At 40.3% G+C, this 13976-nt stretch overlaps 1 protein-coding gene across 1 annotated transcript in view; it reads right to left on the reverse strand.

The window, feature by feature from the left end:
- Positions 1-434: 434 nt before the first annotated feature.
- The window catches only part of grin3a (glutamate receptor, ionotropic, N-methyl-D-aspartate 3A), a 53983-nt gene continuing 40441 nt past the window's right edge, over positions 435-13976 (reverse strand). Inside the window, exons 8-10 of the mRNA XM_079365168.1 lie at positions 13038-13199; positions 12735-12805; positions 435-3154 (exon numbers count right to left, since the gene is read on the reverse strand). Coding sequence (XP_079221294.1) covers positions 2572-3154; positions 12735-12805; positions 13038-13199 — 816 coding nt within the window. The 3' untranslated portion in view covers positions 435-2571. The remainder of the gene's footprint in view (positions 3155-12734; positions 12806-13037; positions 13200-13976) is intronic.

Raw genomic sequence — 13976 nt, forward strand, 5'->3', positions numbered from 1 at the left:
CATTGTTAGCAGCAGAACTCGGAGTGGCTTGGATATACTATATACAGCTAAAGGGTGTTTTTCAAAACATATATTGAAAAATATGTAGATTAAAGGATACAGGTAACTGCAGGTGAATTGCATATGCCAACCCGGATAATACTCTGGCAAGAATTTCCTCAGTGCACAGTTTGGTTGGTATGCAATGAAAGACACCAATTGATCTGCACCTTTCATGGACTCGGCTTTATCTCTCTTACATAGCTGGAAACATGTCACTCATCAATGAAAGCAAAAACCTTGTGATTGGAGAAAAAAAGGTTCTGGAGTCTAACCGTTTGATCTGAGTCATCTATCTGACTTTCTTGCTAAAGGATAATAGGCTGGGTTTTTTTTTTTTTTTTTTTTTAAGAACGCTTCTTTGGTTTACTAATGTGTAACAAAAATTGTTTTTTAACATTCATCGTTGTTTTTTTAATGAAGAATAAATGGAGAATAATCTTTAATTAAGTGCAAAGAGAAGAGGTAAGTTTTTATTAACAGAAAACATTCAAACAGGAACAGAAAAGGTGCAAGAAAAACGATCTCATCACAGAAGACTTATCACTGTATTCAATTGTGAATGATCATTATTCAAATAAGGTGTCAGGAGTTCAACAAGTTTAATTACACCTTTACATTTACTCTAAAAGAGTGGGATTTTACCAAAACTGAGATTACAAGAGCACCAGTGTGATCTTAAGAAGATTGGTATAAAGGTCCTGTTTTGGATCCCTGACTGGAAAAAATGACAACCATTAGCTAACTAAGCGATTTCACGTATAATTTGTTGTATTAAAGCCTCAAAGCCGTTATGTATAAGTCATATTTGTAGATCAGAAGTTGTATTCTGAAAAAATTAATAGATGAATTCAATTAATTTGAAATTAAAAAATAATAAAAATGAGAAATTAGAATAATTATATTCTATAGCTCTCAAAGAATTTAAAAAACTAGAAGTGCATTTGTGAAGTGCAGGATAATATGACCATGTAATCAGTAAAAATTGATTTCTATTGTCCTGTAATCCAACACAAGATATGACTGAGATGCTCTTGTTGAATATGGATGTGATTTTCTGATGTAGTGTGTCTGTTTGTGTTCAATATTGATATCAGTTTCTTAACCAACCTGCTTAAAGCAACAGTATGTGGGAATTGTGTTTGGTGAGCTTTGGCTCTGATCGAAGGTCTTTGAGTGCAATGCTCTGTTATAATACACACAGTGCTTGTTATGCCTCCACCACTACTCCCCCTCACAGACAACGTGCATTTGTTAACAAGCAGAGGAATGCTGTTGTGAGAGGCCAAAGACTGACAAGTTACAGTTACATTACCGGATGTTGCGCAAATATGTCTGCTACTGTCTACAGTCCGTTGTAGAGACAACTTTGGGGATAAAATAGATTTATTTATTTATTTGTCTGCAAGCCTGAGCCATAATTTGGGAAAGATGACTTTCTGCACTCGGTAAAGGGGCTATACATGAGACAACAACACATTTAACAATACAGCGCTAATGTTATGAAGCAATATGTTGTGAATAATATCTGCAGGGATGTACACTCCACGTCTTGGCCCGTTACTCTCTTTTTTTCACTTTGTAGCTACATCGGTCACTGTATTCTTCCATCTCTTAGCCTATTCGTAGTTCTTGGCCTCAGTCATTATACCAAACTGTACTGAGGCAGGCTAACCCGCTAGTGCCCTAAAGCCATGCACACTTCTCATGAGAACCCCAGTCCGGCTGTCAAACTTCTATTTTTCTTTAAGCATGCGACCAGTGGCATTCTGTGGATATGGGACAGACGCTATTCCGTCTGTTGAAAGCTGTTGAACTATTAGATCTACTTTGAAACAACTATTTTTAAGATGGTAATGTTATACATTTTTGCTTTAAGTCTCACAAGAATTGGGCCAGATTGAATTGTCCATATTGTCAGTTACATCAATCACCACTAGTTGTATCTCTTTTCTTTGCCCCTTTTAAAGTACACCGTTTCTAATAGACATTAAATCATGAATACCTTGGTGGCTTTGTTCAGCTCCAGGTCATTTCCACTATCAATGAGTCCCAATATAAGATCAGTTTAATTAACCTATTAAGTTTAAATACCAAATAGTGGTCATTGATTCGATCAAGCGTATTATTATCGCTAGCAAATCTAAACCTTTAAAGAGAAAAGGCTTTGCGGAACCAAGGTCAAGAATAAGGAGTGGAGAATTGTAGGAATGGAAGTAAAAGGTAAGAATGAAGAGACCAGAACGAGCTAAAATGGAGGTGAAGAACATGGGGGTATGGAGGGTATGCACAGCTCTTCATTATAACAGCAACAGGCTAGTGAGAACAGACTTCATCAGCGTCTCTGGGTCACCTTTGTCCAATGCCCCTCATCAAACCAAATCTCACATTCCAGCAGTTGAAGAGCAGGATCTCTTCCCTGGAGAACATTTCAGTCCAGTTCTCTGGGTACGACCTGCAACTTTTGAACCAACAGCAAGTTTTGGAAACAACAGTTTCCTGTTTCCTTGGGCAGAACAAAGGTGAAAAGTGTCAGAACTCTGGGAGTGTGTTTGTGTGTGGGTTAGTCTGCTGGTGGGACTGGGTATACTGAGCAAACTGGTTAGACTGGTGAATGGGAGGCTGACTGGGTGTAGTCTGGTTTGCTTGCTGGGTCTCTGATTGGTATTTTTCCAGTTCCCTCTTCCGCCTCATTGCTGACTGCAGCTGCTGCTTGATGACAACAATTTGTCCCTCCAGTTCAGACAACTCCTGAACCAGCGGATTTCGACCTAAACCCAGTCCAGGTCCGCAGTCACCTGCACCCAAACCCCGACACTGTCCTGATGAAATACCCTGCCCAGAGCCCCCTTGTCCTGGACCTAATCCTTGGCCCATCGCTCGTCCTATCAGTTCTGAGCGACCATTAGAGCTTGTCACTATGGAAAGGTGTTTCTCTAGAAGGGGAAGAGAATGGGGGTGAGGCAGGGGAGAAGGGGGTGGTGGAGGAGGAAGATCCTGGGAGGTCTGGTGTTCCAGGTCATTCTGCATCTCTTGTGGAAGGACCCTACGCCTGTTGCAGTTGGAGGACTCTGCAGGATTCCAAGATGCTGGCTGGTTGTTTCCCTCATTGCATCTGAAGATAAAAGAAATGGAAAAATTGAAGGTGGTAATACTGTCTTATTTTTATGAATACCAATATATGTGAAAGACTGTGGATTATCTTATTGCACTTCCCAAGTTTAATCTGCAAGTAAATGCATATTGTGTGACAAACTCTGAAAACATTATTGTTATAAGGTTCACATCAAGGTCCATGGGGGAATAAAACAGCTTGTGTGGATTCTCGCCAATAATTAGAAGAACAAGTGTTCTCCCTTAATGTCCTAATAAAATGGACTTTTTTGAGTGTGTTCCTGGGGTGTATTGTTCTGCCAATGTTGTGTGATATATGTTGTTTTTACTAGTTTTGGCTCTTGGGATGTCAGGTGGCTGCTTGGTCTGTGAGGCCAAGTCTTGAATATGATGCTTATTGTTGTGATAGCCATATAATTCTAAACAGATAACCATTGGACCCAAAGGGACATAGTAAATTAACTTGAGCTTGTTTAGCACTTTATATTCTTCTGACTACTCAGATGACTTTTACACTGCAGGTCACACCTACCCATTCACACTTTTTTATTAATGACTTTTTTTTGTTTTATGCAAGACAGTACAGTACAAGTGTGAGATAAATGTGAGGATGTGAAAATATGTGTTAACATTTAAGACAGTATAAACAAGACACAACGGAAACGATCAGGGACTAATGACATTGTATTTTGAGGATGTTGAAAGGCTGTGTTTGTGTCTGTATGTTTGTGTATATGTGCGTCTTTTCGTGCTGGGGGCAGTCAGAGGGGATAGTTTGAAAAGCATATAACCAGAGAGAAAGAAGGGGAGAAGAAATAAATAATAAATACAGTATATAATATATGAAAAAAAAATCTAGTAATTATAAATAAACCCAAATAAACCTAACCCCTTCACACTTCTTTACACACTCATGGCAGAGACTGCTATGTAAAATGGCCATACCGTTAAGGCACATACATAGGGAAGTCCTAAATCCTGAATTCACTTACTTTTTATCTGTAATGAAATCCTGTTTCCATTAAGTTCATTTGTTATAACATTTATGTATGTTGCATTATTATTTGTTATAACCCATAACAGCTGCTCGAACGCACTAGCTGAAAACATAAGTACAGTAGACATTAATATTTGATTGGAAAAACTTTCTGGATCAGTGTTGGCCCTTGTTAAATAAATGTGTATAGTCCCAATGCTGGGAATATTCAACACTACTATTTGTCGTTACTAGTAATAAATCAAGCTACCTTTTAGATTAAAAAACGTTGTAATTACTGACTAAAATCTGTTGTTACTCATTACTTTATGTAAAATAGCCGACAATAACACAGGTGTATTAACATTGATTCTGCGGGCGAGTCAGCCCAGAAGCGTCCTGGGAGAAAGAACGTCATGCACAGCAAACAATAAAAGGCTGAAATGCATCCAGGCATGAGCTTTCTGTCATAGAAATTTTGACATAACATGCTCAAGGTAAGCAACAATAATATATTGGTGAGTAATAGTCTGTGTGCAGAAAGAAAAAACTTCCCTCCCAAGTTTAGTCATTCTAATCTCATGAAGGCCACAGCTGAACAACTTCTATTAAACTAGTTGTCAGAGATCCAAGTGCTGCAAAAAACAGAGACCCAGGTGCAGCTCACATTAGGTTCAGAGACAAAGGAGGATCCACTCCAGCCAAACAGACAAGGCTTGATTTTAAATCACCACCGGCTCCACGATCTGTAAACCAGGATTAAACATACTGATAGACAAATGTGTTGTTGGCGACATACTTTACTGTGCATCAACTGTTGAGTTTGTTGCATTCAGCTAATTAGCAAAATACCTACAGTACATATTGAAAATAACTAGTATGATTTAAACTGCAAAAAGAAGTAAAACGGTTACTTTTTGATAGTAGTCCCTAGTAACAGTAAATCGTTACTATTGTTCAGTAACTTGCCCATCACTGTACATTACTGATGAGCCTTTTCATAGTCATCTTTTTGTCTTCAATACCTTTATGTTTTGAGTTGATTTTAACCATGCTTGTTTTGTCAGGCTTTGTACATAAGTGATGGCCTGAACAGCAACTGTTGCAATCAGAATTCACGCATAGATTTATTTCCCTGAAGATCATACTCGGGCATTCAAGGAGGGAGACCAGGCAGAGCTGAAGCGTGTGCAGGGGGAACTCAAGGTCAGACTCCGAGAGGCAAAGGAGGAGTACAGAAGGAAGGTAGAACAGAAGCTGCAGCAGAACAACATGAGGGAGGTCTGGGAGGGCATGAAAACCATCACAGGCTGCAAGAAGAAAAATAACAACGCAGAAGACGGGGACCCTGAGAGAGCAAACCAGCTCAACTTGTTTTTTAACAGGTTTGACAGCCCCGTCGCTGCAGCCAGTGCCTGTCCCCCCCCCCCCCCAGCACCCCTCTACACAGCCCCTCCCCCCCTCTCACTCCCCCCCGCACTCCCCCCAACACCTCCACCAGGACAAACACAACCCCTAGTGACAATCCATCCCCCCTAACCCCCACCATCACCAGAGACCAGGTGAGCAAGGAGCTGAAGAGACTCCGCCCCAGGAAGGCAGCCGGCCCAGACAAGGTGTGTCCCAGGATGCTAAAGGCCTGCTCTGCTGAGCTGGGGGAACCACTTCAGCACATCTTCAACATGAGCCTGCGGCTTGGGAAGGTTCCTGTACTCTGGAAGACCTCGTGCCTCACCCCGGTCCCCAAGAAGAAAAACCCCAGTGAGCCAGGCGACTTCAGACCAATCGCCCTGACATCCCACGTTATGAAGACCTTTGAACGGCTGCTGCTCCAACACCTCAGACCCCAGGTCCAACACGCACAGGATCCCCTGCAGTTTGCATACCAGGCAAAGGTGGGCGTGGACGATGCCATCCTCTATCTTCTACACAGGGCTTACTCTCATCTGGACAAAGGGAGCAGCGTGATGAGAATCATGTTCTTTGATTTCTCAAGCGCCTTCGACACCATCCGTCCCCTCCTACTGAGAGACAAGCTGACCGAGATGAGGGTGGACTCGTACCTGGTGAGGTGGATCACGGACTACCTCACAGAGAGACCACAGTACGTCAGACTGAAGGACTGCACATCTGACACTGTGGTCAGCAGCACCGGAGCACCACAGGGGACCGTGCTCTCCCCCGTCCTGTTCGCCCTGTACACCTCTGACTTCCGGTATAACTCTGAGCTCTGCCACATGCAGAAATACTCGGACGACACTGCGATAGTTGCTTGTGTCAGGGATGGAGAGGAGGAGGAGTATAGGAGCCTGATCGAGGACTTTGTGACATGGTGCAGTGACAACCATCTGCAGCTAAACACCTCCAAGACCAAGGAGATGGTGGTGGACTTCCGAACGAACAAACCACATCTAGAACCTGTTTCCATCGGGGGGGTCGATGTGGAGGTGGTCAGGACCTACGGGTATCTGGGGCTGCAGCTGGATGACAAGCTGGACTGGTCGCCTAACATGGACACTACCTGCAGGAAGGGACAGAGTCGTCTGTACTTCCTGAGAAGGCTGGGGTCCTTCAACATCTGCAAAAAGCTGCTGCAGATGTTCTACCAGTCTGTGGTGTCCAACGTCCTCTTCTACGCCGTGGTGTGCTGGGGAGGAAGCTGCAAGAAGAGGGACGCAGCACGCCTGGACAGACTGGTGAGGAGGGCCGGCTCTGTGGTGGGTACAGAGCTGGACTCACTGGTGACAGTGGTAGAGAGGAGATCTCCGGACAAAATGCTCTCCATCATGGACAACACACACCACCCTCTGCACAGCACCTTCACCGGGCAGAGGAGCATGTTCAGTGACAGACTGCTGTCACAGTCGTGCTCCACGGACAGACTCAAGAACTCTTTTGTCCCCCTGGCCATCAGACTGTACAACACTTCACTGTCACGGCAGGGAAGAAGCACACGGTAAACCCTGGACTCTTTTTTCACTTTTTTTTCTCACTCCTCATCTGCACCGCTGACCTCAGAGTCAGCCTCCAGTTGGACACTTTAATGCATATTGATAGTCACCTTACTGAGCACTGGTCACTTTAATGATAATCACTCTAATCATCTGGTTCCACCCTACTGTATTGTTATGCTACATCTGTAAGGGTTGACATGATCACCCTAACTAGGTCAAGTTTCACTCTATTGTCTTCAACACTTAATGCTAATCTGCTCCTCAATAGTTGGGTACTTAAATGGCAATCACCCTAATCATCCCTGGTCTCACCTCTTTGTTTAGGACACCTAATGCAAATCACTGCTCACTACCCATGCATTGACTGTACTCACACCTCGGGCATAAGCTCAAAGACCTCTGTACATACACCCAGCACACACAGCACACATGCTTCTCTCATGCTGCTAAATCTTGTTTGGGGGATTATTGTATAGAGAGGGGAGGGGGGACAGCGGGTGTGTATTGTAACCGATGTTTTGTACAGTAACCAATGCCTTGTGTCTTGTGTCCTGCCTGTCTGTATACTGCTACTGGATGCCCTGAATTTCCCTCGGGATCAATAAAGTATCTATCTATCTATCTATCTATCTATCTATCTATCTATCTATCTATCTATCTATCTATCTATCTATCTATCTATCTATCTATCTATCTCCAACAGCTATTTAAGAGCAATGGCCATGTTCTAACAAACGTATTTAAATTGGATACGTGCGACCAGCCAACGAAAGCTAGCCAGTCTGACCATGAAAAAAAATCTGAAATGCAATATTTGGTCATTTAGTAAAAATGCCGCAAACATGTACTTTGATAAACTGAACTGTAACACTTTATTTGAAGGTTTGTGCATAAGACCGACATGACACTGTCATAACCATGATATGACACCTGTCATTAAGCTGAGGGAAATGATAAATGATAGTGAATGTTGTCATTAAGTGTCATTTGGTCAATTGTTTCACCTTTAATTCTAAGTTGACACTGTATGACATTGTTTGAATCTAGCTCAAGGCTAAGAGTAAATACAAAGTGTAAATTGAGCCCTACAATAATTCAGCCAGTATTTTACAGGATAGCGGCAACATGTTGGAGACTTCTAAAAGATGTTGGTTTCCTCTTTCAAACATTTACTGGACCAGATCGTGTAAGTGATAAATAAACATAAGTTCATTAACGGAGTATTGAAGAGGGATTCCGCTCATGTGAATCAAAAAAGCGGTGCAAGTGATACAAGAAATGACAAGGAGACTTTAATGAGACACTCCTGACATCATGAAAAGATACCTTAGCCAAAGGATGCGATGCCAGAATGAAAGAAGATAAAATAATTTCATCTTAAATTGACATCTGCACCTTTTTTCAAGAGGGCACCTGTGCTTACTTCATAATTACACTGAAAGGCAGAATTGTTGCAATGTGGTACACATTACCAGATCTGTTAAGCTTAAAGACTAAAGATAATCAACCCAATTTTATCATCATAGACAGGCAGTGTTTTGACTTTACAGCACAGATGTTCTCTATCGGATGCTATATCACTGCAGCCAGAAAATCTCACGACAGACCCTGGTAGTTGTTACACTGTCTAGACTGAAAACAATTTCTGGCTGGAGATTTTGTGCCATTAGTGGATGTGAAAACATCATGATTAAAGTAATTGGCTCACTATTGCATACTTAAGTTTGTGCTTTTAACCGCAAAATCCTCCTCATGACCCCCTTCATACTTTTTTTGCTTTTGTTTTTGCTTTTAATAAATTATCCTCTGTTGTTTATTTATTTATTTATTTATTTTAAAGTACTTTGTAGTTGCTGTCCTGAAACTTGTTCTGTAGATAATGATTCTCGTTATGTTGTGCCTTTAGTGGTTCCATATATCGGTAACGAACATCCCCATCTCTCTCCTGCTGTATTGTTTGGCGCCCACACAATAGTGACCTTGTTATTGTTGTGCAGATTTTTATTCATTTATTGACTCTGTGTGTGTGTGTGTGTGTGTGTGTGTGTGTGTGTGTGTGTGTGTGTGTGTGTGTGTGTGTGTGTGTGTGTGTGTGTGTGTGTGTGTGTGTCAAGGTCACAGTGGCTCATTCAGTAAATTTTCCAAAAATTTGAGATTTGCAAAATTGAAATAGATCTTGTAATCAGCCCTATAGCTACCTGATGGATGTTGTGAAGAAATGTATTCGTAAAATGCACGAGCTTAAAGGGCTTTCTATTGTCAACAGAGAAACATTACCAATGTGAATGAAACCAAATCTGGTAATTTGAAGTAAAACTAAGTAAGTGAAAAGTAATACAACTATTGTCATTTTAAAGTTGTTCATATTACTTTGCCAAACACAATATTTTCATCATCTGAACCTGCAAACATCTGCATTTAAATGGAAGCATAAAAAATGAAAAATATTTTTAACACACTTTCTTCCCCTTCCTTTTTTACCTGACAGAGATTCCCTCAAGAAATAAGGATATCAAGGTCACAAAGGGAACCATGCACCATGCAGAGTTAGCAAGTGTGATGTTGTGCATGATGACTTTAAAATAAGTTTTTTCTGCAATGTCAGGATGTCCTCAGCATCATCATTATTAGTCATCATGGTGGTTATTGTTCTTGTTTTCTCTTTTGTTAAAAAATGCATTAACTCTGAAACACTCCATGCTGAGTGTAATTATGGACACCATATAGATAACTATAAAATTAGTATAAATAAAAGGTAAAGTTTCGAAGCTCATTTTTGTGTTTCTCTAACTTATGTTGGTGATAACTCCATATCTTGCTCAAAAATAAATCAACCTCTTTGTTGACATATTCTGTACCTAGACTACTGGAGCTCACACAGTTTCAGGTCATACCATATTTTCTCAACAATTTAGGGAGTTATCTAATGTTCCTTTTCCAACTGCTGATGATAAGGTTTCTCTGATCCAGTTTTTCTCTGAAATGCCAGATCCCTATTCCACACATCAGTTACTGTGCTCAGAGTCCTCTACATAATTTCTAGAGATGTCTGCACCACCATATTTCAATCTACAGGGGTGACCAGATTCCTCCTGTTTAGATATTTTCTGTCCATCCTTTACATTTTCATAAAGATTATTTTTCCTGGTATGCAGTGCAAATGTCCTTGAACCCAAATGTTGACGTTAGTCACAAGTATGAAGTACAGCATCTAAGGCTATAGCTGTTTTCACATTCTCGTATTCACAAATATTTGCTTTCAGAGGTCAACCCCTGCAGCTTTCAAAAGAGGACAGCTCATGTTTACCTGCAGCAGTCATTTGTGACATCCTCAGAATTGAATTAGAAAGGAATATTTCACCAATGACCACTATTTCCCAACCCATCTGTCAGTGCAGATGTTGTTATCAGGAGTCACACCAAGACATTTGCACAGCCTGTACCACAGTGAATAGGTAGGCTGTCCTTCAACAAGCAGGACACAGGTCCACCAGAAGGACTTTCTCTGCTGTCCTTAAAGTAAAGTAAGTAACACAAAATACAGTTATTTTCTTATATAAGAATGTTCAAGAGAAGAGCTCCTATCTTTTGTGATTAAAATCCCCTCAAATGGTCTTATTAGTGTGTACCTTGTTAGAAATACATACAACCATACTCAAATAGAGAAGAAAAATACATGCTCAATTATTTTTGCCACTGCGGAGTCGCCCTGGTTGCCAGAAAATGTAAATCTTGAGGGAAAATATGTGCTCTTGAAAGTGAGGAATCAACCACAATGTACAAGTTGATTCTGCACAGAAAAGACATTTCATAATAACCTTTAATTTGAGCTTAAATGTTAAAAAAAACATCTTTAATGATGAATAGAACAACTGAAAGAGGATCCTAAAATATCAAATTGTATAACTGTATGTAGGAGAAACTAGAGCCAGGAAATTTGACTTCAAAAGAACAGCAAAACAGCTAAATGTTTTAAAGGGGATATTTAATGTAAATGTGGACCTAAATTACTTGTGACTGACTTTTGTAATAAGTAAGCGAAGGGAGGGGGAGCAATGGTCCTATCCAATCTAATTTCTTAATTAAGGGGAATATAGCAACTCATTTATTACTTCTATTTGGGGGTATTATGAGGATGAGAAGTGACACCTTGTATCATTTTGGCATGGATGATGATTAGGGTCTTTTTTTCCAAGCTACTGTACATGACCTTAACACTGTTTTTGATCCTAAATCACAAGATCTTAATTGGACATTGAAGAGTGTTTAAGGGTATTATACACTGTTCATCATTCTCTCAGTCACACCACTCTCCTGTGCCTTTGAGCAACAACCTTATTAGCACACTTAACATGTGCTCATACTTCCTTTCCTGAAGCAGTTTTTTTTAACCAATTGAGATTTTACACATTTTCTTCATTTCAATATTACTACCTTATTGAACACAGGTTTGAATGTAATTTTCTTATACACTCTACTGGTATTACAAATACACACATTTGGAAGGTTTTCTGTGTATGCTTCATACAACTGGGAAGATCATGCTTTCTCAGTGCAGCACTTGCAAAACAGGCTTTACTGACACACAAGGTTTTTGCATGGACGTTGACAATATGACAGTAATAATTCCTGACTCTCAGACAGCATGCAGGCACAGTGCAGAAGAGCCTGATTGAATAAGCGTAATTATGCAGGAATAGGTAATCTATCCTCATTACCACAGGCATCCCTCACATGGCCATGGCTCCATAATTATTACGTGTATTTAATCCCCACTTTGAGAACTCCACCTGAGTGTCCCCTCTGCATGTGGTGTGCTAAGTAGGAAAGAGCGGTGAAATATATTACAGCTGGAAATTTCAAACAGAGAAAGCTCAGGAAATGCTTCAAACCCGTTTTGATCTCCGCCTAGAAGCTTTCAAAAAAAGAGAAACAGAACTCCCACTTTGCTCAGCTGACATCAGATATGCTTATCTCAAGTGCCAATGTGACATTAAACATGCAGTGTGAGCAGTGACCAACGCGAACAAGATGAGGCTACCCTAGGACACACACTGTAGGGGTGTCAAAATGACAGAGATGGTTTATGTAACCAATGTGGACCACGCAACATTTGGACAGACACTGAAACCAACCAGAAAGAGGCTTTTGTGCCTCACTAAATCTTGCTCTCTCCCACCAACTGAGCCATACAATACTCTGTGACGTTAGCATGAGATTATTTCCTCAATATCCTGAAGATATAATTAGCTTCCAACAGACTGACCATTCTATTTAGTTTTGTGATTAAAAATAGGTCCATTAACTGCCGCTTGAATGTTGTTGATGTCACCTATTCTCAGCCTGTTAATACAACCAAAGGGCTGTTTAATTTGAGGAGACTGTGTATGCTTTTTTTAGAGGCTTGATATGTCAGAGATGTTTTTATTGATACCTCGAAATCATGCATGGCATCCACGTAATCCCAATTAATATTAGTTTATGTACTTTTGTGATTAAGTAAGGCAACTTGATACAGTTTCTACTTAGTTTTGTCATTGATGGATGAGATTTTACACTCATCAGATTCTTAAAATCACAACATTTAACGTGAATATATGACAGTGATGTGCTTGGTCGACTCAATTTGAATCAAAACAGTTGCAAGGTACCTCTTCTCAGGCTTGGTTACAGTTGGTAGTTTGTCATCACTGAAGACAGAGTTGAGGGCACGGTGTAATCTCTGGAAAACAAGGAACACATTCCTTGTTACATGCAGAATTTGTTAGTTTCCCTGTAACTTGTTTCTGAAATGGCTGTGCGTTAACTGCATGTAGGAGAGAGTTTAGAGAAAAGGCAACCAAACAGCAACCAAACATCTGTCACAGTATAAATACACTATATAAGAACAGTGCTGGAAAGTACACTTATAAAACTCTGTTGCTTTTGTGTGTATTTGAGCGCGAGTTTCATACCTGGCTAGTGTGCAGCCAGTATTTGAAGCGTGGCTCCTTGACCCTTGGGATGACCAGCTTGTACACAATATGCTCTGCTATTGTGGTCAGTAGAGATAAGGCCACGCCCACACAGAGCATCACAAACAGACCGGAGAAATGCTTAATGCCCATCTGCAACGTCTGGAGAGAAAAAAGGACACACAGAGAATAAATGATTAATGATGTGTACTGTACCTATTGCAGCTAATGGAGGACAGGAAGTAAAATAGTGGACAAATAAAAGGTCCAACTGGTTTTTCTGCAAGGTCACAGTCACAACTGAGGTATCTACCGTATTGGATTTTTTTTTTTTAAACTCTGTGTTAAACATGCAAGCTCTATTATAAACGTCTTTTGACATGATACTGTAGTAGGCAAGAAATCAAACAGATTGTGGTTATAAAACTGATGGTTTCTCATAAATATAGAGTTTGATAATTTCCTTATGTCATGTTACTTTTTTTTAATTTATACTCTGTGTATCATATACATTTTTCAATAACTATTTATAGGAAAGAAACTCCTAATGCATGTGTTTCCGTCTCCTTATCTCAGGCAAGCATGCATATTTTTGGTTGTATAGTAAGAGATTTGCTTTTTGGTTGTATGCATTTTTTCTCCAGCAAAGACGTACATGATAACTGTAATGCCTTTTGTCTGTTTTTTTTCCCTGATAAATAATGCATAACTTGCAGTAATTTTGTGCAACATCAGGAGTCACCTATTCCCTTTTTTTTGGTAAGAAAAAAAAATAGATATCTGCATTTATGATTTTAATGTATGACATTTTTCCTGCTCAAATGCTTTATAACACCACCATCCCTGTGTCCGCAGTTGTGAAGCTGCAGCTGCTTACCTCTAGAAAACCAGTGTAAGGAGAATGTTGCTCAGGTTTGCTTTCACTCTGTTAATTATGTA

This window comes from Symphodus melops, assembly GCF_947650265.1.
Source record: "Symphodus melops genome assembly, chromosome: 16".
Lineage (NCBI taxonomy): Eukaryota > Metazoa > Chordata > Actinopteri > Labriformes > Labridae > Symphodus > Symphodus melops.